This window comes from Anomaloglossus baeobatrachus, chromosome 9, assembly GCF_048569485.1.
Source record: "Anomaloglossus baeobatrachus isolate aAnoBae1 chromosome 9, aAnoBae1.hap1, whole genome shotgun sequence".
NCBI lineage: Eukaryota > Metazoa > Chordata > Amphibia > Anura > Aromobatidae > Anomaloglossus > Anomaloglossus baeobatrachus.
In genome coordinates, this window is record NC_134361.1 from 79558953 (window position 1) to 79585405 (window position 26453).

The 26453-nt window shown below is 46.2% G+C and overlaps 1 protein-coding gene across 1 annotated transcript in view; it reads right to left on the reverse strand.

Moving 5' to 3' along the window:
* Positions 1-26453, reverse strand: part of NRK (Nik related kinase) — a 432773-nt gene that overhangs the window by 282963 nt on the left and 123357 nt on the right. The window contains exons 4-6 of the mRNA XM_075323819.1: positions 15122-15247; positions 12564-12674; positions 9390-9480 (exon numbers count right to left, since the gene is read on the reverse strand). Of these exons, the coding sequence (XP_075179934.1) occupies positions 9390-9480; positions 12564-12674; positions 15122-15247 (328 nt within the window). The remainder of the gene's footprint in view (positions 1-9389; positions 9481-12563; positions 12675-15121; positions 15248-26453) is intronic.

A 26453-nucleotide genomic window follows, 5' to 3' on the forward strand; every position in this document is an offset into this window, starting at 1 on the left:
GACCGGAGCTTGGCGGGCCGCACCTGGCGTGGCTGCGGCCTGGTTCAGCGTCTCACTTGCGGCGCGGACGAGCGTCGCTGCTGCGGTGGGGTCTTGGCGGGCCGGGCCTAGCAAGGCGGCGGCCTGGGTCAGCGTCACACCCGCGGCATGGATGAGGGTCGCGGTGGCAGCCGGATCTTTGCGGGCCGGACTGGGCGTTGCTGCAGGGACCGGGTCTCGGTGGGCCGAGCAGGGCATCGCTGCGGCGGCCTGGGCTTGGCGGGCTGCACCTGGCGTGGCTGCGGCCTGCTTCAGCGTCGCCGCGCCGGACGCCTCTTCAGGGACCGCGGGCATGGCAGCAGGGATCGGGGCACTCGCGCTGGCAGGGGCAACACTGGACTCACCCATCGTTGGCAGCATCGGGGTCTGAGTCGTCACCGCCCGGTCTGGCACTCGGCGCGCGGCTCTCCCCTCATAGGCCCGAACCGCCGCGGTCATTTCCAGAAACTCCGCACGTCCCTCTCTGATCTGCCTTCCGACCCTGGCCTCCAGTTGATCGCAGAACTCGGCAAGCTCCCGACACCACCAGGCAGTGGAGCCTGGCTCTGGGTCTCTGTGTTCGGACGCCATCTCCTCTAGCAGCAGACTTCTGGCTCCCTTTCTGTCCCGACGTCTCTGAACGCTTCCGCTCTCTTTACTTGCGAGGTCAGGACTCTGCAGGGGATCTCTGGGTAGCCACACCTCTTCGTGGGCGGTAACTTCTCCCAGCGCGGGCTGCTGTTGTTTTTCAGCGCGCTTTTCATGGTGGCAATATGGCGGCGCTTCCAATTTTTCAAGCGGACCGCCCAGGCACATGGTCACCTGTCTGGACAGGTCTAGTCCTTATCCTGTTCGTGACGCCAGATGTGAAGCCCCGCAAGTGCAGTGTCGGTGCATTACCTTCAGGGACTCCACTCAGCTGGATCTTGTCACAGGTAGGAGATCTTCTTGTAGGATTGTCGTGACGCCACTCTCAGAATTGCGGTCAGTGAGGACCGCCACTGCAGGTTGAGGGTCGCCTGGGGCTGATGGTGTGTGCAGTCAGTTGGGATAGCCTCCTGAGAGTGAGGCAAGCCCCAGGGCCCTGTGTAGGTGTGTAGAACCACAAGGCGCAGAATAACTCCACACAATCAGGATGTCTTTCAGGGGTTTTACTCACAGTTGATGGCAGGGTGAGTAACCCGGGCGTAGCTGGGATGAACCAAGCTGGAACCAGGTATCCTTCAGGCTGACTGATGATGGTGACTATCGACTCGCCTTCCTTAGCCCTTGGTGGTTTGGGGTAACCCCGACTTTTAGTCCCTATGGGGGTCACCCAGGGAAGTTGCTGAAGCCTCTCTCCCCTTCGTTTGGTTGCCGTTTGCTTGTCGCCTGGACCAGATCACTCCAGCTGCTTGCCTCCTGTGAACTATGGGCCCTAACTGTGGCTACGTGGCTGCGGCTTTTGGGTGTTGTGGTGTGGGCTTTGAGGGCCCCACACCGGCAGGTTTAGCAAGGAAAGGTGGATCTATCCCCGCTCCGGGATCTGCCGCCCGTTTGGGCCTGGTACTCCCTAGCAGTCTCCTTACTTCCCACTCCGTGCTCTCTCTTTAGCTGAAGATGGATTTCGGGTAGCCCTCCTAGGTGACCGTTCTCCCCCGTCGGTAGCCACTGCGCGGGCGCTGTTAGACTGCAACCGCCCCAGGGGTCTGCTCTCCTCGGAGCTCCCTGGACTCTGCACTAAACCGGCTCACTGCTCCTCCTCTCCTGCTCTTGCCTACGCCACCTAGCAACCAGGCTCTCTTACCACACCCCTTGAGTGGAGATGGAGGCTTTTGGCCCCCTCCACTATTCCAGTGGAGGTGAAGGCTTTGCCCCCTCCTGGGATCCCCAGGGGTCCTCCCAAAGGTACATGTGTGAGACCTGATCACTATGCGCCTGTGTAGTCACACCTCGGTCAGCCTTCTGGATTACCTGTATTGTACTGTCCCCAGCATGGGTGCAGTACTCAGTGGTGCCTGACCAGGTCAGGGGCGCCACAAAAGCATGCGGTCATGTAAAGTCCTAGGTTCTGGGATTATGGTCCTGTATTTGTTTTACACACCTGTAATTCTGGAGCATTTTTGCATCTTTAAGAGCGAAAATCTCAAAACACATGCGTTTCTATTAGATAATCATAAGTTTTATAGTGACCTACATTCCAAAAATTAGAATTGCAGGTTGTCCTACACCTTTCACCTATCTAAAACTGACCCCAAGCTCTAACCGTAAGAGCTATCTGTTCCCAGGTCCGCCATTCAGCCTATGCCATCTGAGACATAGTGCGGAAGGTCCACGCTCATTAGATCACACCTGCAGCAATAAGGTCCACAAAACACAGCCCATACAAACCTAAAGATCTGCTCCTTTCATCACGGGAGCAGGGTATAGTGATTTTTATTTTTAGCCAGTGCATTTTTCTGAGTTTGGTCAGGTGGAGGGGCACCATATTTTAGTGCACCATGTTGCACGTCTGGAAAGCACTGTGTGAGCAAATACTGGGCTGACAGGGCCCTGCTCTACTTAACTAGACTGAACAGGTGTTTGTGATCTGCCTCGGACAGGGGGGGCTCGACAATTACTTTGGTCTCCAGGGGAGCTTAAACATCCATGCAGCCAGTCACCATCACAAACATGGAAGGGCAACATATTACATAGACAGTCTCTTAACAAAACAACTTGGAATGGTTGTTTCTGAAAGACCAAATAAAATGGGGGTGTTTTTTGTATTTCATTTCAAATAAAGGATTTTTTTCTGTGTTTGTTTTTATTTCTTTTCAATTACAGATTAGTAATCAGGGGGTCTCATAGACCCTCCCCATTACTAATCTAGGGCTTAATGACAACTGTGAGCTGTCATTGACCCCTTATTACCCCGACTGCCACCGCACCGCAACTGTCACAACTAGTGGATGTGACAATCCTGGGCAGCTGAGGGCTGCTATTTTTAGGCTGAGGGAGGCAATAACCATGGGTCTGCTGTCAGGCTATATCTTCGCTGGGTATCAAAATTGGGGGACTGCATGCTGTGTTTTTAACTGATTTATTTAAATAATTATAAAAATGCCACATGCAGTTCCTCTTATTTTGATACACAGCCAAGAAAAGCACACAGCTGAGGGCTGCAGCCTGTAGCCATGGGCTTTATCTGTGCTGGTATTAATAGAAGGGGAGACCGTATGCCCATTTTATTTATTTTGTACCACAATAGACTCGCAGCCAGGGTCTGTGATTCCAACCAATCACAGACGCTGTCTGGGGGAGGGGTTTGACTGCAGCCAATTAAAGATGCGGGTGGGTCGGGAAAGCAGTGAGTATGGATGAGGTTTAATCAGCAGCCTCAAAAGTACAGCAGCGGGAGCAGTTACAGCCGCATTGGAGACTATAAGTATGTTCTGCTTTATTTTTTTTCTTTTACAGCACCCCTACACCATTTTGCAACACATATGTTTGGCCTCCCAATTGAATTCAATGGACTTGGCATGCTTACCGAATTGTTTGGCGAACACTGGGAGGAAGGTAAAGATCGGTGAACCAAACTTTGAAAGGTTCGCTCATCTCTAATTTGCGGCACTGTATGAGCATCCTACTGCGAGGGGGAATCACTGCGGGCACATCATACGGCGTGTGTTTGGGCACTGTGGAGGCATCATACTGTGGCTATTGGGGGCACTGTAGGGGCATAATACTGTGTGTATCGGGGCACTGTAGGGGCATCATACTGTGTGTATTGGGGCACTGAAAGGGCATCATACTGTGCGAGGAAATCATCCTGTGTCTGGGGCACATTTTGGGGGCATCACTGTGTGGCGGAATGCACTATGGTGGCATCATCAAAAGAACTAGGTGAGGTTAGGGTTGTTAATTAGCGTAAAAACATGTGTCCGTCTTCACAGTCTTTCAAAGTTGGGGTGTGTGGTGCACACCATTACAGCAGCGTGACAGATGTCCATGGAAATACAAGAATTTTTGCAGCAGAGTAATTTCTGTCCTCATCAATCCACATTTAAATACAGCACATGCTGCACCCGAACCTCCACAGGTAACTGTACAGGGATCAGCATTGCTTCAAAAGATTACAATAGGTGTCATACAAACAATCTCTCCTTTCTCTGATTTGCCATTCCTGAAGTCAATCTTCGATGTGCAGATCTCGCTGTGGCCTGGAGCTTGTCACCCTCTTGTGAGTTTATGACTTGTGGCCATAGCTAATATCCTCCCTTATTTCTGGATACCTCTCACTGCTGGTGAAATTATAAGACATCTGTGTCTAATAAAACAATATTATTCACTCTATTTGTGCAGCGTTTCACCCTGCTCTTGCCAAGTTATAACCAGTTCCTCTAATAGAGCTGGCAACTTAATTAAAACCATTCACCCTTAACGCCAGTCTTTACTTACACGGCAGTTTTCAGCTTATACAACATATTGGCATCTGATTGCATCTAGGCTTGATTATTACTACTGCTGCGCTGTATGTGACTCTCAATAGCAGAGCCATGGAGAAAGAGCCATGGGGAATGGTGGGTGTAGTGGATGGAGAATGGAAGGGAAATAACACTCATTGTGGTATCGGAATGGAGACAACTGGGATCGGGTGCTTGTGTTCTACCACTCAGTTATTAGGCCACTTAGTAGCATTTACATAGTTTTCAATATTTTTGCCTTTTTATTTCATACAAAAAATTCAGTAACTTGTATAAGGTCCCAACACTAAAGGGCGCTTTACACGCTACAATATATCTTACAATGTGTCTAAGGGGTCACGTCGTAAGTGACGCACATCCGGCATCGTAAGTTACATTGTAGCATGTAACAGCTACATGCGATTGCGATTGAACGGTAAAACGTTCATCGCAGGCACGTAGTTCAATTCCTAAAACTTGAACGTCAGGTTGTTCATCGTACCCGGGGTAGCACACATCGCAGTCTGTGACACCCCGGGAATGATGAACAGAACATATCTGCGTCCTGTGACTCCCGGCCCACAATGCGAAAGGAAGGAGGTGGGCGGGATGTTTACATCCCGCTCATCTACGCCCCTCCACTTCTATTGTCCGTCTGCCACGTGACGTTGATGTGACGCCAAACGTCCCTCCCACTCCAGGAAGAGGATGTTCGCCGCCCACATCGAGGCCGTATGGACGGGTAAGTACGTGTGATGGGGGGTTACTCGTTTGTGTGACACGTTCAACAAATTGAACGTGCCGCACATACGATGGGGACGGGTACGATCGCATACGATATCGTATGCTGGATCGTATGGTGTAAAGCAGGCTTTATGCCTTAAAGTGAATCTGTCAGCAGGTTTTTGCTACTTCATCTGAGAGCAGTTTGGCACCCCTGAGGCTTCAGTCCCCACAGGGTACTTCATCTCTCTTAGGCCTCTTTCACATGTCCGTGTCTCCGATACGTGTTTGGTCCGTTTCCTCACTTACCAGAGACACGGGCACACGTAGACCCATTAAAAACAATGGGTCTGCGCTCACGTGCGTGTTCTGCCATTGACCTTGTGTACGTGTGGAGCATACGTGTGCCCGTGTGCCCCACACGTAGACATGTACATTTTTCTCCGGCATCACGGGTGTCACACGGAACGCAAACGGACCACACGGAGGTGTTCCGTGTGACACGCACCGGAGAAAATACACATGTCTGAGAAAAAAATAACAAAACTTTACTCACCTTCTCCAGCCCTGCTGTCTCTGCCGTTGCTGTCACTTGCTTCCGACCCCTGCTCATTATGCTCAATGCATATTCACTTCACTGCGGCAGGAAGCAGCAGCAGCGAGGAGTCGGCAGGGACTGGAGACCGTAGATCAGCACCACGGACAGCTACGCCAGGAACAGGTGAGCAGAAAGTTCCCGTTCTCCGTGTCTTATCACGGATAACACACAGAGAACACACGTGTGCCATAAAGATGGCTCACGGAGGGCAATACGCACCTTTGACACGTCCGTGAAAAACGTGCGTGATTTTCACGGACATGTGAAAGAGGCCTTAAGATTTAGTACTCATCCCGGATAAGGAGAGGTTAATCGCTGGTGTTTCTCAGATTCACACACCAAACACAGTTAGGTGCTTTCCCACCAGGGGGATGGCCTGAGGTAGACAGGAAGTTGGCCATCACGAAGCATGGAACTTTCCCGGTCACTAGGACAACCACCTGAGGGGGTGGGCACCACTTGGGGTAAAGAGAAGGAGAATCTTCACACATGGTCAGTTAGCCCTGGGCACAGCTTGGGGCGAGGAGCACAGTTGGGACTTCAGTCCAGTCACATTCTCTTTACCTTCACACTTCTGGGAGCACTGCAAGACCAGTGGCTTGGAGCAAGCTGCTCGGCCCGGGCTCTCTACAGCTACACGGGATTCCTGGGTCTGCGGAGAGTGGAGGAAACACCCGCAGCCCGTTCCATATTCCACATACACCGGGATTGGAGGGACCCTGACCAAAAAGGACTCACAGTGGGAACACCAGCGGTGACCTCAAATTACTCGGGATCGGCTGGGGCTGATCATGGCGGTGACCAGCGTCTCCTGGGTAAACCAGGACTGTGAGTATAAAAACCTTGAACCCGCAGAGAGTGTGTCTGCCTGTCCTTGCCGGCTCCGTCGCCCCGTGCTTCGGCGCCAGCCATCACTACTCCCCTCATCATCCTCCCCGTGGCCTGCTCCACTTGTGGGGAGCAGAAACATCTTAGCTGCTACTACCATCCGCCCCGGAGGATAGCAACAGCAGCAGCAGCTAATCCCTGGCCACGTACCGCAGGTGGTGTTACGAGACAAAACCTCCATTATCATTCCCCCCTTCTTTACTGTACACCTCGGTGCCACGAATCCGGGTAGGGCCACCTGTGACATCCGCAGACCTGACATCACCAGGCCCGGCGACGAGTAAACAGTTAACCCCTTGCCCCATGGGTGCTACAGCAGCATGTTGTATGGAAAGAGATTCTGAAACCAACCATGTTTAACTTAGATCACTGTATGCAGCCATTCTGACTTTATCTAAGAATTGAGTATAGCAGAGCTGGGAGTTGTCTCCACCCACACCAGGCTCTCTATAGAGATTGTGCATTGACTGTAAGGGTACCTTCACACTTTAGCGATGCAGCAGCGATCCGACCAGCGATCTGACCTGGTCAGGATCGCTGCTGCATCGCTACATGGTCGCTGGTGAGCTGTCAAACAGGCAGATCTCACCAGCGACCAGTGACCAGCCCCCAGCCAGCAGCGACGTGCAAGCGATGCTGCGCTTGCACGGAGCCGGCGTCTGGAAGCTGCGGACACTGGTAACTAAGGTAAACATCGGGTATGGTTACCCAATGTTTACCTTAGTTACCAGCTCACACCGCTTAACTTAGCGTGTGCAGGGAGCAGGAGCCGGCACTGGCAGCGTGAGAGCTGCGGAGGCTGGTAACGAAGGTAAATATCGGGTAACCACCTTGGTTACCTGATGTTTACCTTAGTTACAGCTTACCGCAGGCTGTCAGACGCCGGCTCCTGCTCCCTGCACATTCAGGATTGTTGCTCTCTCGCTGTCACACACAGCGATGTGTGCTTATCAGCGGGAGAGCAACAATAAAAAAAACGAACCAGGGCTGTGTGTAACGAGCAGCGATCTCACAGCAGGGGCCAGATTGCTGCTCAGTGTCACACACAGCGAGATCACTAATGAGGTCACAAAAAACGTGACTCAGCAGCGATCTCAGTAGCAATCTCACTGTGTGTGAAGTACCCCTAAGGTGTCAATCACAGCAGGGGGCGTATTTCACTGCCCTGCAGAAGTCGAATTTTCACACCAAAGTTAATCACATAAAACCTTTAGTTTAGATAAACAATAGCTCACCCACTGATAAGAGAAGCACAGTTGTTTTTTCTTATTAGCCCTTACAGCATGCTGTCCTCGGCTTCCATTGCAAAATTCTGATTACAGATTCCCTTTAACTTCTTTTTTTAATGAACAGTGAATGATCAACATAACATGGCGATAATACTGATACAGCATCCAAACATTTTGCTGTACTGATCTGAGATGCCTACAGGATTCTATAGTAATGGAGAACTATGTGCACTTAGCCAATAGTATATGTCATGAGCTCTTCCCAGCATAAGTTATTGCTATAGGCCCTCATTTACCAGACACAGACCCCATGTGTTCTTGTTGTCACTGTAATTTACGTCCTGAGCAGTATGTTCACCTGGTCAAACCCCAACATTATTTGGAGCAATGAAGTCAAAGATTTCTATTAAATCTGTACCCTACTCTGTTTGCACATTCAGACAGGAGCTGCGCACCCTCATTTCCCTGTCTCCATGGCTGAACGCCCCCATCCCCATGGCTGCATGCCCCCATCTCTGGGGCTGTGTGCTTCCATCTCCGATTCTGCATACCCTGATCTCCAGAGCTGTATACTCCCATTGCCATGGCTGCATACCCCCATCTTCAAGGCTGCTTGCCTCTGTTTCCAAGCTTTGTGCCCCCTCCTTCAGAGCTGTATACCCGCATTGCCATAGCTGCATACCCGCCATTGTCAGGGCTTCGTACCACCATCTCTCGTGCTGCGTGCTTCTGTTTCCGAGCTCTGTGCCCCCCCTCTCCAGAGCGGCTCATTTCTGTCTCCAGGCCTGCATGCCCCCATCCCTGGGGCTGCATGCCCCCATTTCTAGGACTGCCTTGCGTTCATCTCCGGGGCTGCATACCCTGATCTCCAGAGCTGTATACTACCATCACCGGGGCTGTGTGCTCCCATCTCCAGAGCTGTATTCCCATTTGCCATGGTTGCACACTCTCATCTTCAGGGCTGCGTGCCTCTGTTTCTGAGCTTTGTGCCCCCATCTCCAGAGCTGCTTGTTTCTGTCTCCAGGGCTGCACACTTTTCAGGGGGTTTTGAGCAATCGGTGTGGGTCTGAGGACGTGGACCTCTACTGTTCTGCAGGCATTTAAAGTGCATGCAAATATGAAAAAAAATCAGATTCAAAGATTAGTTTCTCTAAATCTTTCCATCTGTTCTTAATGACAACAAAAAAAACAGGGAAAAAACAAGGAAAAAGGGAAACATTTGCTCCCATTCCCGTGTCTCCTGAGCTGCGTTCTGTATAATTCTGCTAATCGCTGATATCGTTCCAGCTCATTTTTTTTTTATTTCATTTTATCAGGTGGATTTGCAAGAATTGTCTCAGAAACACCATCTTTTAATGTTAAAACTTACATTTTCAGTATTTTTACATAAACTATAAAACACTGTAATAATTCCAAAATGACATAAGAAGCTTAACAGTTAAGAAATGCTTAGGCTGATAATAATAATCAATTGATTAGTGAATATATAATTATCACTTTGATTCTCACCTAATTTCACTTCTGCGTTTTCGGTCAGGAGAACATTTTGTCCTTTGATGTCCCTATGAATAACGTGGTGAGCGTGGAGGTGAGCCAGACCCTGCAATATATAATACATATATCTGTCATGTGAAACCGCAAATACCAGAGGTCTTGTTAACAGTGAAGAAATGCATGATGTGCGATCAGGGGCGTATATAGAAAAAAGTGGGTATGGCTAAAGAACAAGATATTACAAAGCTTCTCCTATACTTTCAATGTGAAACATGTACAACAGGTATAAATCAATGGAGACCCAAACTTTTGGGTTGTAAAAATGTCCCAACAAGGCTTAGGAGGCTGCAAAAGGAAGCAAAATGGGGCAATTGCCCTATAAACAAATGTGGGTTGACAATAAATAAAAAAAAGACTTGGACTTCTGCCTAGTTTTGATAACCAGTGCAGGTAAAGCAGACAGCTGGGGGCTGCAACCTCCAGCTATCTGCTTTATCTTGGCTGGTGGTTATCAAAAAGAGGGACCATCAGTACGGCGGCCGCACAACCTAAGGCTATGTGCGCACGTCGCGTAAAAACATGCAGTTACGCTGCGCTTTGTAGCGCAGCGTAACTGCATGCGTCCTGCGTCCCCTGCACAGTCTATGGAGATTGTGCAGGGGCCGTGCGCATGTGGCGTCTAAGAGCGCAGCGCTTCGGCTACTGCCGAAGCGCTGCGCAAAAAGAAGTGACATGTCACTTCTTTCCTGCGCTTTGCCGGCAGCTCCTGCTCTGTCTATGGCAGGAGCTGCAGGCAGAGTGCATGGAATCGGCGCTCACTACGGACATTTCTGCAGCGATCTAAAGCGCACATGTGCTCTTCAGATCGCTGCAGAAATTTCTGCAGGGCTTGTACGCAACGTGCGCACATAGCCTTAGGCCTCTTTCACACGTACGTGCCTCCGGTACGTGTTTGGTCAGTTTCCGCAAGTACCGGAGACACGTACACACGTAGACCTAGGTATTCCAATAGATTTGGATACACATATGTATTTACACACGAAACGTGTGTCCGTTCCGTACATACTTGTGTCCGTGTGTTTCTCACGGCAACATGTCCGTTTTCTCTCCGGAATCACGGGTGTCACACGGAACGCAAACGGGTCACACATAACACAAACAGACCACTCGGATGTGTTCCGTGTGACACGCACCAGAGAAAAGACATGTGTCTGCAAGAAAAAAAAAAACTTTACTCACTTTCTCCAGCCCTGCTGTCTCTGCCGCTGCTGTCACTTGCTGCCAACCGCCACTCATTATGCTCATTCAATATTCACTTCACTGTGGCCGGAAGCTGCAGCAGCGGGGAGTCGGCAGGACCGGAGACCGAAGATCAGCATCACGGACAGCGACGCCAGGGACAGGTGAGTAGAAAGTTCCCGTTCTCTGTGTGTTATCACGGATAAAACATGGAGAACACACATAGACAATAAACACGGCTCACGGAGGGCAAAACGCACCTCTGACACGTCCGTGAAAAACGTGCGTGGTTTTTCACAAACAATGCTATTTACCTGTAGATTGACTCATAACTGCAGGTCAATAGTGTGTTTTGATATGTCAGGTTCTCTTTAATAAAAAGCTATGGCTCTTTCAATGCAGTAGCGAAAAAAAGGAATAAAAAAAAAAATAAGCCTGAAAAAAATGGCTAATAATGACACAGCAAATAATGAAGTTTTTAAAGATTTTGTAAATGGACAGATGCTAAAGGCTGATAGAGAAGGCATCAGACTCTGTGTGGCCATGTAACTACACTGAATGCTCCTAGATTGACGGAACATAACAGTTTTTTACCTTTGTAAATAATCTTTTCTATAGTTTTATTGTATAACTATGAAGCTGCAGAGAAAAGCTACATTGGGTTGAAAATGAGCACATTTGTAATATAATATAAAGTTTTTATCTTAATTCGAGCCCATTTTTTCTATATTATTAATACTAAGCTGCATAACATGCATAATAAATGAGAATTTAGCGTTAAAATGCTTATTAGGAATAATTTCCCAATTTATATAAATATTTGAATTTGAGCTCTTTGGTGAGATGGTTCCATGCTGATTTCATGTGCTGACAAAGCTGTCCTGTAACTTTTATTATTTTTTTTTACAATATCTGGTAAATTATGCACTAAGTACTCAATGTTCTTTATAATTCTACAAATGAGGCAAAATATATCCGTATATGAAAGGTTATAACCAATACTTTGGGCTGCTATTATGTCCCTAACAGGTCCGTGGATATCTATGTTAGGCCCATTTCACACATCAGTGAAAAACACAAACGTTCTTCACTGACGTGTAAAACACGCACATGTCCCTCCATGTTCCATTGTTCACGGCACACGTGGGTTGTCCATGTGCAATCCGTGATACATGATCCGTTATCCGTGATTGCACATGGACGTATGCTCACTTGTCCCATTCCTGCTCTCCGTAGTGCTGAGGAGTCCCGCGATGCAGCCTCCGCCCACTGCTCTCTGCAGCTACTTCCGGGTCGGCTCTGACTGCATTTATGAATATTCATGAGCCGGGCAGGAAACTGCAGAGAGCAGGGGCTGCACAGAGCATCGCTGGAAAGGTGAGTTGAAAATGTTTATTATTTTAAATGTCCGTGTTTTTCTGGTATGTGTTCACGGATCACACCACTGCGTGCCCCGTGGGACATCAGTGATGCCAGAAAAGAATGGACATGTCTCCGTGCGGCAATCACGGACATGCGTATATATGCTGCACATAAACATGGTCAGTGAAAAATCACTGATGTGTGAGCAGACCCATTCATTATAATGGGTCTGCGTATGTCGGTGATACTGGTACGTATAAAAAAAAGCACAAACGTACCAGAATCACTGACGTGTGAAACAGGCCTAAAGTAATTAGGGTGTTACATCTGTTTTTGTGCCTATTCAAGCTATATGGGAACAAGTACAACACAATCAACTAGTTGAAAAGTTGAAGAAAACTCTTATAACGCCAAACAAGGGATATGGATTACAGATTAGAGAGTATTTTAAAATAATAAATATTATTATAGTGTATAAGAATTACTTGTTTTATTAACACTGCTCAATATAATTATGCTCGTTTTTTTTTGTTTTTTTGTTTACGCGATCAATAATATTTTGTAGTTAAAAAACATGTGAGGACATACCCGCAGAACCTCTCTACATATATATGCAATCCAATCTTCTTTCAAGCAGTTGCCTTTTGTCTTCTTGACCAAGTCGGTAACGGACCCTGCTCCACAGTACTCCATTACCAGCTATAAAAGAGGGAAAATATTAAGCATCAGGATTGGAGACATATGCTTGTTTAATTGCTATCAAATTCTCCATGATAAACTTTAACTGTTACTCAAACATGCAATTTTCCTCTTACAAATATGGCCGTAAGTGTTGGCACCCTTGAAATTGTTCCAGAAAATGAAGTATTTCTTGAGAACATTATTGCAATTACACTTGTTTTGTTATACACGATTACTTCCTTTCTGTTTATTGGAACAACACCAAGAAAACAGAGAAAAAAAGGTAAATTGAACATAATTTCACAACAAAACTCTAAAAATCTCATATTTGAAGGTTGCCTTCTCCCAACAGCAATTTTAACATGTCTCCAGTTCACAGGTGTTTAATGGGATTTAGATCCGGACTCATTGCTGGAGATTTCAGAATTCTCTGGTGCTTTGTTTCCATCCATTTCTCAGTGTTTCTTGAAGTATGGCTTGGGTCATTGTCCTTCTGGAAGACCCATGACCTAGGTCGCAACCCGGCTTTATGACACTAGCACTACACTGCAACCCAAAAATCTTTTGGTAATCTTCAGATTATATAATCTCTTGCACATAGTCAAGGCACCCAGTGCTAGAGGCAGCAAAACATCTCCAAAACATCTTTGAGCCTCCACCATATTTGACTGTAGGTAGTGTGTCCTTTTCTTTGTAGACCCCATTCCATTTTCATTAAGCGGTAAAGTGATGTGCTGTATCAAAAAGCTCCATCTTTGTCTCATCTGTCCAGGAGACGCTTTACTAGAAGGATTTTGGCTTACTCATGTACAGTTTGATCAACTGCAGTCTATTTTTTATGTCTCTGTGTCAGAAGTGCAGTCCTCCTAGATCTGTCATAGCCTTTCATTTCATTCAAATGATAGTTTGCACTGACATTCATGCAGGCTTTGGAACTTGATTGTGGATGCTTATCTTATCCTATCCTGCGTTTAAACCTTACATCAATTTTTCATGCCGTTCACATCCAGGGAAATTAGCTACAGTGCCATGGGTTGTAAACTTCTTGATTATGTTGCACATCGGGGACAGGAACATCAAGATCTCTGGAGATGGACTTATAACCTTGAGATTGTTGATATTTTTCAACAATTTAGTTTCTCAATTCCTCAGACAGTTTTCTAGTCTTCTTTCTGTTCTCCATGCTTAATGTAGCACACACAGACACACATGCGAAGATTGAGTCAAATTCTCAATTTTTTCTGCTTTCAGGTGTGATTTTCATATTGCCCGCACCTTTTACTTGCCACAGGTGAGTTTGAACGAGCTTCACATGCTTTCCTTGAAACAAAGTTGTTTACCCACAATTTTGTAAAGGTGCAAACAATTTTGCCTCACCAATTTTTGAGGTTTTGTGTGACATTATGTCCAATTTGCCTTTTTTTCCAGTTTTTTTTGTGTTGTTCCAAAACACACAAAGATAATAAACATGTGTATAAGGCTAGGTTCACATTTCCGTTGTTTTAAATCTGTCAGGTCCATCAGCAACGGATCAGTTGTTTTTTAGATGTCAACTGACGCAACGGATGTGTTTTTCACAGGATTCCTTTCACAGGAATCCTGTGAAAAAACTGATCCGTCGCGTCCGTTACATCCGCTGTGCGTCTGTTTTTTGACAGATCAGTCATGATCTGTTTGTGTTTGGGACAGCCCAGTGGGTGTGCCAAACATGCTGGGCATGCTCAGTAGAGCATGACGGAATCCAGCGCTGGATTCCGTCATAAGACATATTACGACGGAATCCAGCACCATAGACATACATTACAAGCTTGACGGATGGCGACGGATTCCTGTGCGGTGCGTTAATTTTGACGGCCTGAAAAATGTTACATTTTGCATTGCTCCCGCCTGGCGGTCAGTCCAAAAACGACTGACCGCGACGCAGCGGATGCAACACGAGGTCATCAGTCGCAATCCGCCACTAATATAAGCCTATGGGACACAACGGAATCCGCTAAATGGATTGCGTTGTTTACCATAGCCGCGGATTGTGACTGATACATTTTAACGGAAATGTGAACCTAGCCTAACATAACATGTGTAAATTAATAATTTTCTGGGAAGGATACTTTATTTTCTGGAACAATGTCAAGGATGCCAATACTTTCGGCCATGACTTTGTCTAAATGAAGTGGTGGTGCGCATGTATGGCCACCATTTCATGAAGATTGGGCTCTGCAGAGTCCTGTTCTTTGGATCATTTGTGGCTCTCAGCAGTCTATCAATTATCGATCAGCAAATTATCACTTATCCCAGGGTTAGGAGATAACCTTACAATATGGTAACAATCATTCAATAAATTTTACAAGAAAGGAAAATCTGCTGAAACCATAGCTGTGTACCGAGAGTTTTACCCACAGCACAAATTAACTTCATTCCTGTTGAAAGGTAATTCAGGGTAGGGGCTGCCGAGCATGAATAATTACCCAAAGCTGATCATCTTGACCCACTGGACTTTTCTTAACAAATGCTCCATAGTATGTAGCGATGTTTCTGTGATGGGAGTACTTCTTCAGCATGTTAATTTCAAGTTTTATTTCCTCCTCTTCTTCCTAAATACAAAATTGACATGAAATTTAATAGGAGTTCTCAGTTGCTTAACAAGTTTCCCCCTCTCCACACATTATATGGAGAATAGTCACAGTGCATTGAAAAAGTATTCATACCCTGTAAACTTTTCCACATTTTTTCATATACACGCACAAACTTAAATGTATTTTATTGGGATTTTATGTGATATAATAACATAAAGTAGCAAGGATTTGTGAAATGTACAGTATTTGATACATGGTTTTCTAATTACCATATTTTTTGGATTATAAAACACACTTTTCCTCCTAAAAAATTGGGAAGAAAATGAGGGGTGCGTCTTATATTCCGAATGTTGCTTACCTGGGATGATGGAGAGGGGTCGGAGGAGCAATATGCTGGGGTTGCGAGTCAATGGTGCTTTGCTGTGCTGGGGCTGTGTTGTGCTGGGGCTGCAGGCCGAGGGCATTGTGTTGGGGTTATGGGTGCCATCTTCAAAATGTCGGCAGTGTGGACCTCAAAATAATGAAACCTGGAATCGGCACATGCGCAGATGAAACTCTTGGCTCAAGAGCTCATCTGCGCATGCGCCCCTTCCGCGCACCATTTTCCTTAAGTCCACTACTGGGAGATCAATGGGCTGGAGGCGGCACACGCGCAGATGAGATCTTGAGCCAAGAGCTCCATTTGCACACGCGCCAACTCCAGGTGCTATTATTTGAAGTCCGCACTGCTGACATTTTCAGGATGGCACCCGCAGCCCCAGCATAACACAGCACTCTCAGCGTGCAACCCCAGCACAGTGCAGCTCCAGCACAATGACTGCAGCTCCAGCACATCGCTCGCAGCTCCAGCACATCGCCTGCAGCTTTAGTACAGCCCTCGCAGCCCCAGCACAGCCCTCGCAGCCCCAGCACAGACCTCGCAGCTCCAGCACAGTGCCTGCAGCTCCAGCCCAGTGCCTGCAGCTCCAGCACAGCCCCCACAGACCCAGCCCAGCCCCCACAGCTCCAGCACAGGCCCCACACAGCCCTCGCAGCCCCAGCACAGACCTCGCAGCTCCAGCACAGTGCCCGCAGCTCCGGCACAGCCCCCACAGACCCAGCCCAGCCCCCACAGCTCCAGCACAGCCACCACACAGCCCTCGCAGCCCCAGTATGGCCCTTGCAGCTCCAGCACAGTGCCCGCAGCTCCAGCACAGCCCCCACAGCCCCAGCCCAGCCCCCACAGCTCCAGCACGGCCCCTACACAGCCCCCGCAGCCCCAGCATGGCCCTCGCAGCTCCAGCACAGTGCCCTCAGCTCCAGCACAGTGCCTACAGCTCCAGCACAGCCATCACAGCCCCAGCACAACCCCCACAGCTCCAGCACAGCGCCCACAGCTCCAGCAAAGCGCCCACAGCTCCAACAAAGCGCCCGCAGCTCCAACACAGCCCCACAGTCCCAGCACGGCCCCCACAGCCCCAGCATGGCCCCCGCACAGCCCCCGCCACATTGCCTTACTCCACCACTGACCCTTTCTCCACCACTGACCCTGTTTCCTGTGATCCCACTCCACCAATGCTGCCACCTGCTCCCAGTAAGACACCACCAGATTGTAAGATGGACCTCCATTTTTTTTTACCTTTTTTTCCTCTCTAAATTTGGGGTGCGTCTTATAATCTGGTGTGTCTTATAAACTGAAAAATACGGTAGTTTAAAAATATACAGTACATCTAAATATACAGGCCAAGTGAGCTACATGGATAATTTTCTCATGTGATGTAGGAATAAAGGAGATCTTTACATCTGGTTAAGGAGGGCTCTTTAAATTGAAAAAAAAAGCCAAACATTTAAGAAATAACAGCTATCAACAAAGAATGGACAATTAACAGAAAAACAAAATACATTAGCCCACCCATTAAAATGCACATGCTTTAAAACCTTTCACAAGATGATTTACAGTAATACATGCGTCAACATTGCATACGCTTTTACTCATTTCGATCAATACGTCAATTTTACTATGATGTTTTTACAGTGTGGCCAATATTATTGCCAAATCAAGTACGGTAATTCTTTAATAAAAATAATATACTTTTTTTCAAAAACATTAGCAAAAAATAAAAAAAGTGATATATATGGAAATTGTGTGATATATGAAATCATATGAAGGGTTCTTTATCTGTTAAGTTAGTATCAAGGGTGGACAGGGGAAGTTCACGGCTTGATATGTGTATTTTGGGCCGTTTTGTTTTGGGAACAGAAATTGAGAATTGTGACTACATGGTTCTGCTGGTCTGACATCTGTACCCAAAACTCATATGAAAGCTAAGCAATGTAAGACCTTGAGATAATGAAGCATCACAACACAAGGAAGTCATGTGCAGGTCAGCTCAGCTCATACTTACTGTAAATGTAATGAATGTTACTAAAGTTTGGGATATTCGAATAGTAAGAAGATATATTAGCAAGCAGAACATGCAGGAGTTTTGCGTAGTTGCAGGACATCTTAAAGGGAATCTGTCCCCAGGATTTTGTAATGTAAGATGAGGACAGCATGCTGCGAGGGATAAAAAGTAAAAAAACATCTGTGCTTCTCTTATCTGTGTCTGAGCTATTGTTTACTCATTCAATAGAGTTTATTGCTCAGTGATTAAGATTGGTATGACTGGGTGCCTCCTGTAGACAAGTCCCTGCAGACCAGTCCACCATGCCCCCTGCTATGATTGACAACTCCCAATCAATGCACAATCTCTATTGAGAGCCTGGTGTGGGTGAGGAAAGCTCCCAGCTCTGCTACACTCAATTCTGAGATAAAGTCAGAACAGCTGCACACAGTGATCTAAGATAAACATGGTTAGTTTCAGAATCTCTTTGCCTGCAACATGCTGCTCTCAGATGAAGTAGCAAAAACCTGGTGACAGATTCACCTTAATATGTCTGCTGATTTTTTTTTATGGAAAACCATGACATGTGGAAATACCCATTATCAATGAGGATCTGTGGCTGAATTTGCCTTGAATCAGATTAATGTCGAGATCATTACAGAGGTTTTTTAGTTTTGTGAAAACACATCGTAATTACTATATACAGCAGGTGAAATAAATATTGAACACGTCACCAACTTTCTAAAGGTTTGATTAACATGAAATTCTCACCAGATGTTGGTAACAATGCATCCAATCAATACAGGCAAATAAATCAAACTATAGATGATCATAAATTAAGTTATGTGTAATAATGAGAAATGACACAGAAAAAGTATTGAACACGCTTACTGAGATATATTTAATACTTTGCACAAAAGCCTTTGTTGGTGATGAAGCTCCAAGACACCTACTGTTTGGAGAAACTAATCATGTGCATTGCCTAGGTGTGATTTTGGACCATTTTCCACTTAAACACTCTCCAGATCCTGAAACTTCAGTGAGCTCCTTCTATGAGCTCTGAACATTAGTTCCTTCCATATATTTTCTATTGGATTCAGGTCAGGTGATTGGCTCGGCCATTCTAGCAGCTTTATTTTCATTCTCTGAAATCAATTGAGAGCTTCCTTGGCTGTGTGTTTGGGATTATTGTCTTGTGAAATGTCCGCCCTCGTTTTATCTTCATCATCCTGGTAGATTTGTTTTATCTTCATTATCCTGGTAGATGGCAACAGATGTTTATCAAGAATGTCTCAGTTAGAGATGAGCGAACCGGTCCCGGTTCGGCTCGAGGCCGGTTCGCCGAACGGGGGTCCCGTTCGAGTTCGGTTCGTCGAACGTTCGACGAACCGAACTCGAACGTATAGGCTATAATGGGAGGCAATCACAAACACATAAAAATGCATTATAAATGTACACAAACAGTTAATAAACATTGCCATAACACTTACCGGTCCTCGCGATCCCTTCTGCACTCTGTCTCCTGCCGCTATTCCATCCGATGATCGCTGAATCCTCCCGGTGACCTGCACTGCCAGCAGAGAAGCAGGACCTATCGTGACGTCAAAATAGCCATGTGACCAGTCACGTGGCTATTATCTCATTGGCTACAGACTGGTCACATGACTATGACACGTCATGTAGGACCTGCGAGTGCATCTCTCCGGTACACGGTGCACATATGTGTATCGCCGTGTACCGGCGACATGCTCTAGCACACGGTCGACTCCCCGTTCCGTTAGGGACCGGCTGACACAGCCGGTCATTAACGGAGATCACCGTTGCCATAGCAACGCAGTTAGCGGTGACGTCACCGCTAACCGCGGCTCCGGGAGCACCGTTGCTATGGTAACGCGTCTGTCAGCGTTACCGCTAGCAGCCAGCAGTGATCACTCACGGAGTGAAGGCTGCACGCTGCTTCCCGATTGTAGTGAGCATTGTAGTTAGGATGGAGGTTCCCCAGCCCCAAGTGATGCCCCTCACTACAATCGTCACTACTACTACACTAGAAAGAAAGAAGACAGAAGAGCAGGATCGTGGAGGGCTGACAGGGGGTAATAAAGATGGAGTCTCTAATGTGTCTGTGTATTTATTTCTATTAAAGTATTTTTTCTCTGTGTGGTGTCTTTTTTTAACCCTTTATTGGAGATTCTTAATGGCCGGGTCAAACGTGCCTGACATTAAGAATCTCTGGCTTAATACTGGCTGGTAAAACAAAGCCAGTATTAACTCATGATTACCCAACAAGCCACCCGGCTCCAGGGCTGTTGGAAGAGTTGGATACAGCGCCAGATGATGGCGCTTCTATGAGAGCGCCATTTTCTGGGACGGCTGCGGACTGAAATCCGCAGCAGAGGCGCCCACAAACCTCGGGCTAACCTGTGCTGCGGATTCCAATCCCCAGCTGCCTAGTTGTACCCGGCTGGACACAAAAATAGGGCGAAGCCCACGTCATTTGTTTTTTAATTATTTCATGAAATAAGTGAAATAATTAAAAAAAACGGGCTTCCCTATATTTTTGGTTCCCAGCCGGGTACAAATAGGCAACTGGGGGTTGGAGGCAGCCCGTGGCTGCCAGCTGTACCTGGCTAGCATACAAAAATATGGCGAAGCCCACGTCATTTTTTTGGTGGGCAAAAAACTTCTGCATACAGTCCTGGATGGAGTATGCTGAGCCTTGTAGTTCTGCAGCTGCTGTCTGCTCTTCTCCATACAGACAGACAGCAGCTGCAGAACTACAAGGCTCAGCATACTCCATCCAGGACTGTATGCAGAAGTTTTTTGCCCCCTGAAAAAATTATGTGGCTTCGCCATATTTTTGTATGCTAGCCAGGTACAGCAGGCAGGTACGGCTGCCCCCAACCCCCAGTTGCCTATTTGTACCCGGCTGGGAACCAAAAATAAAGGGAAGCCCTTTTTTTATTATTTCATGAATTTCATGAAATAATTAGAAAACAAATGACGTAGGCTTTGCCCCATTTTTGTGTCCAGCCAGGTACAACTAGGCAGCTGGGATTGGAATCCGCACCACCGGTTGGCCTGAGCTTTCTGGGCCCCACTGCTGCGAATTGCAGTCTGCAGCCACCTCAGAAAATGGCATTTTCATAGAAGCGCCATCTTCTGGCGCTGTATCCAACTCTTCCAGCACCTGCCTGCTATACCTGGCTAGCATACAAAAATATGGCGAAGCTCACGTCCTTTTTTTGTAGCTTTTTGGCAAAAAAAAAAAAAATGCTTCCCTGGATTTTCCATTGCCAGTGAAGGTAACACCAAGCAGTGGGGGTTAGCAGCCAGTAGCTGCTTGGATTACCCTTAGCTAGCAATACAAAAAATGCAGTGGGAGCTAACATATATTTTTTTTAATTATTTATTTAAATAACTAAAAATAAAATGGGCTTCCCTGTATTTTGATTGCTGGACATCACAGTGCTGTAAAAATAAATCTTTAAAAAAATGACGTAGCGCTCCGCGGTATTTTTGATTCTCAGCGCAGATAAAGCAGACAGCTATGGGTTGCCACCCCCATCTGCCTGCCGTTACCTTGGTTGGCAATCAAAATACAGGGAAGCCCATTAATTTTTTCTATTTAAAAAATAGTTAAAAAAAAATTACGTTGGGTCCCCCCATTTTTGATAGCCAGCTAGGGTAAAGCAGACGGCTGTAGCCTGAAAACCACAGCTGGCAGCTTTACCGTGGTTGGGGATCCAATGTGGAGGTCCCCTCAGGCTCTTTTTTATAATTATTTTATAAATATTAATAATTACACAATAAAAGTAGGGGACCCCCCCAAATTGGATCACCAGCCAAGGTAAAGCGGACAGCTGTGGTCTGGTATTCTCAGGGTGGGAAGGTCCATAGTTATTGGGCCTTCACAGCCTAAAAATAGCAGGCCGCAGGCACCCCAGACGTGGCGCATCCACTAGATGCGCCAATCCTGGCGCTTCACCCCAGCTCATCCCGTGCCCTGGTGCAGTGGCAAACGGGGTAATAAATCGGGTTGATACTAGCTGTAAAGTCACCTGAGATCAAGCCCAGCAGTTTGTGATGTCATGGCGTCTATTAGATACCCAACATCATAAACTGTCAGTACTAACAAAAACAAAAAATCGACAAAAGAAATTTATTTGAAAAAACAGTCCCCAAAACATTTCCTCTTTCACCAATTTATTGTAAGAAAAAAAATAAAGGGGTCCCACGACGACTCTGGACCGTCTAGAATATGGGGGGGAGACACTCAGGGAACGTATCCCCCATTTTCTAGGAGTGCGGACCCTTCATGTGAGGAGTGTGGGTGCAATGAATCTGCACTCACTCTCCCCGGGTCCACAGCAGCAGAGTCCATGTCGTAATGGTTGCTACCAAAGCTGCAATGCCCTGCTCATGAGGTAAGGGCATGCCTAATCAGGAGAACTACTGTAGAGGAAGCTCTGCTCACTGGTATATAGGTGCTCAGAGGTAATAATAGATAAAATTAGTGAGTAACCTCGGCACTCTATATCTCCCAGACTAAGTCAGTAAGTCACAACGGATAGTAATGCAAAATCACTCTTTATTGGTCCGTATTAAGAAAATTTTTTTTTCATAAGCATATATGTTTTTGTCCAAAACAAGTTACAAATGACGTTTCGGCCTGAGCCTTCGTCAGATTGGACTTATCTGCATGTAATCATGAAAAATGACAATAATCAGTATCACATAAGAGTGAGAGAACAATAACATAAACTCGAACAATGTAGAGGTACAATTGGGATGCAGCAAAAAAATTGCAACACAGCAAGAAATGAAACACATGATACAAATGTCATAATACAGTACAAGGACAATATAGTAATGACAAATATGGGGTCAGAGTAGACTTAGACAGCTCTGGTACGAAAGAGATGTCAATCATAAAGTAACATGTGCAGTAGGTGTAGAGCTACACTATGCATGGCAGAGCTAATGGGTAGACCGACCATAGAAAAAGTAGAGAAAAAGTGGAGAAAAAGTGGAGAATAAGTGGAACATAAGAGGAGAAAAAGTGGAGAAAAAGTGGAGAAAAAAGTGGAGAAAAAGTGGAGAAAAAGTGGAGAAAAAGTGGAGAAAAAGTGGAGATTAAGAGGAGAAAAAGTGGAGAAAAAAGTGGAGAAAAAGTGGAGAAAAAGTGGAGCATAAGTGGAGAAAAAGTGGAGAAAAAGTGGAGCATAAGAGGAGAAAAAGTGGAGAAAAAAGTGGAGAAAAAGTGGAGCATAAGAGGAGAAAAAGTGGAGAAAAAAGTGGAGAAAACGTGGAGAAAACGTGGAGAAAAAGTGGAGAAAAAAGTGGAGAAAAAGTGGAGAAAAAGTGGAGCATAAGAGGAGAAAAAGTGGAGAAAAAAGTGGAGAAAACGTGGAGAAAACGTGGAGAAAAAGTGGAGAAAAAGTGGAGAAAAAGTGGAGAAAAAGTGGAGCATAAGAGGAGAAAAAGTGGAGAAAAAAGTGGAGAAAACGTGGAGAAAAAGTGGAGAAAAAGTGGAGAAAAAGTGGAGCATAAGAGGAGAAAAAGTGGAGATTAAGAGGAGAAAAAGTGGAGAAAAAGTGGAGAAAAAGTGGAGAAAAAGTGGAGAAAAAGTGGAGAAAAAGTGGAGCATAAGAGGAGAAAAAGTGGAGAAAAAAGTGGAGAAAAAGTGGAGAAAAAGTGGAGAAAAAGTGGAGATTAAGAGGAGAAAAAGTGGAGCATAAGAGGAGAAAAAGTGGAGAAAAAAGTGGAGAAAAAGTGGAGAAAGTGGAGAAAAAAATGGAGAAAAAGTGGAGAAAAAGTGGAGAAAAAGTGGAGAATAAGAGGAGAAAAAGTGGAGAAAAAGTGGAGAAAAAGTGGAGAATAAGAGGAGAAAAAGTGGAGAATAAGTGGAGAAAAAAATGGAGAAAAAGTGGAGAAAAAGTGGAGAGAAAGTGGAGAAAAAAATGGAGAAAAAGTGGAACACCCTTTGGTACCTTTCATGTGGCACTAAGGGGTGCTTAGCTTTGTATTTAGCCAAAAAAATGAAAAAAAATGACATAGGGTTCCCCCTAGTTTTGTAGCCAGCTAGGGTAAAGCAGACGGCTGCAGCCTGCAGACCACAGCTGGCAACCTCACCTTGGCTGGTAATCCAAAACTGAGGGCACCCCACGCTGTTATTTTAAATTAAATAAATAATTAAAAAAAAAAACACGTAGGGGTCCCCCAAAATTGGATCACCAGCCAAGGTAAAGCAGACAGCTGGGGCCTGATATTCTCAGACTAGGGAGGTCCATGGTTATTGGAATCTCCCCAGCCTAAAAATAGCAGGCCGCAGCCGCCCCAGAAGTGGCGCATCCATTAGATGCGCCAATCCTGGTGCTTCGCCCCAGCTCATCCCGCGCCCTGGTGCGGTGGCAAACGGGGTAATATTTGGGGTTAATACCAGATGTGTAATGTCACCTGGCATCAAGCCCTGGGGTTGGTGAGGTCAGGCGTCTATCAGATACCCGACATCACCAACCCAGTCAGTAATAAAAAAAAAATAGACGACAAACACATTTTTATTTGAAAAAACACTCCCCAAAACATTCCCTCTTTAACCAATTTATTAGATTGAAAAACAAATCCAGGTCTGGTGTAATCCAAGGGGTTGCCATGACGATGCACACTGTCCCAGTCAATGAAGAGCAGGATGTTCCCCATTGGCTGGGAGAGCAGTGCAGTGACCTGAGCTAACATCAATGGGTCAGCCCAGGTCACTGCAGGGGGGTGACAAGTGCTGCTGTCAGTGAGGTACATTACCTGCGCTGATCTCCAGCACACTGACAGCCCCTGTCACTGAGGTCAATGACCGGCGCCTTCACATCAAGTATCGCGAGAGGTCCGTGACGTCACCGCCAGTGTCAGTCTCGGGTCGGAAGCGATAGGTGATGTGACAAGCGGCGGCCATGGAGGACAGTGACAGCGCTGAGGTCGGGATGGCGGGACTTCATCACCGCAGGTAAGCCGATGGATGTGTGTGTGTGTGTGTGTTTGTGTATGTGTATGTATGTGTACATGCCGCGGGCAGGAGGGGGTGGAGCGAGCTGAGCGGGAAAGTGTGGGCTTCCTGCACGTAACTAAGATAAACATCGGGTTACTAACCAAAGCGCTTTGCTTGGATACCCGATGTTTATCTTGGTTACCAGCTTGTGGCAGGCTGCCAGCGATGGCTCCTGCTCACTGTAGCTGTAAAAAGCCCTGCTTTTTGCTGCTAGAACCGTTCTCGAACGTATCTAGAACTATCGAGCTTTTAGCAAAAAGCTCGAGTTCTAGTTCGATCTCGAACAGCCCAAAAATCACTCGAGCCTAGAACTGGAGAACCACGAACCGCGCTCAACTCTAGTCTCAGTACATTTGTCCATTCTCCCTTCCTTCAATGATATTAAGTTTGCCAGTGTTGTATGCTGAAAAACAGCCCCACACCGTGATGTTCCCACCTCCAAACTTCACTGTTGATATGCTGTTAAAGGACTCAAAACATGGTGTGTATTTTGGCATCCAAAGAGTTCAATTTTGGTCTTATGTGACCAGACTATATTCTCCCGGTATTTCACAGGCTTGTCTAAATATTGTTGAGCAAACTTTCAACGCTCTAGACATGCTTTTTGTTCAAGACTCATATATGTGATAACAACTAGGGAATAACAAAATACAGGCACATAGACTATCCCTATAAAACTTAAATACTTTATTAAATCACTTAAACCAACACCGTGATTACTAAAGTGCACAGGATAGATTGCTAGCCCTCAATAGCTGCACCTATCTGTGCACTGCCTTACAGCGGGGGTTGGCACCCTAAAAATGCGTTGTGGCGCCCCCACTCCACGGCGACTTTCCCTGCTGCCCCTGAAGTCCCTGCCGGAAAAAAGGTGCAGTGCCTAAGATAAGTGCAACAAATAAATTGGTGTGGCAGGTGGACAGTAGGGAGGAAAAATCAAAAACTTATCTCATTGATATGAATAAAATAGTAATTTCAAGCCTCAACGCGTTTCTCCCAGAATTGGGTTCCTCAGAAGGCCAATAGTAAACTACAATGGTGGTTCAGAAAAACCCTCTGTAGCCTGATGGCAGATTCAAAGAGGGGATCCTGATGATAAATAGCACACTGCAGACCCAAATAATGCTGGTGTCCAAGGGAAAAACTCCCTATTCAATGAGATCTCATTGAATAGGGAGTTTTTCCCTTGGACACCAGCACGATTTGGGTCTGCAGTGTGCTATTTATCATCAGGATCCCCTCTTTGAATTGTAGTTTACTATTGGCCTCCTGAGGAAGTGCACAGATAGGTGCAGCTATTGAGGGCTAGCAATCTATCCTGTGCACTTTTAGTAATCACGGTGTGGTTTTAAGTGATTTAATAAAGTATTTAAGTTTTATAGGGATAGTCTATGTGCCATGCTTTTTGTTCAGCAATAGAGTCTTGCATGGTGAGCGTGCATACAGGCCATGGAGGTTGAGTGCATTTCTTATTGTTTTCTTTGAAACAATTGTACCTGCTGATTCCATGTCTTTCTGCAGCTGTCCACAGGTAGTCCTTGGTAATTATTTTCCCTCCTTTGTCTAAAATGTTGCAGGGGGGCACCTGGTCCTGGTCAGTTTATGATAAAATAATGTTCATTTCACTTCCAGATTAATACCCCAATAGTGCTCACTGGAACCTTCAGTAGTTTAGAAATTCTGTTATCAATGCCATGTATGTTTTGCAACAATAAGGTTGTAAAGGTCTTGAGACAGCTTACTAGTTTTACTAATTATGAGATGTTTCTTGTGTGGTATCTTGGTACTGAGACACATTTGTATCGGCCACTGGGTGAACCAG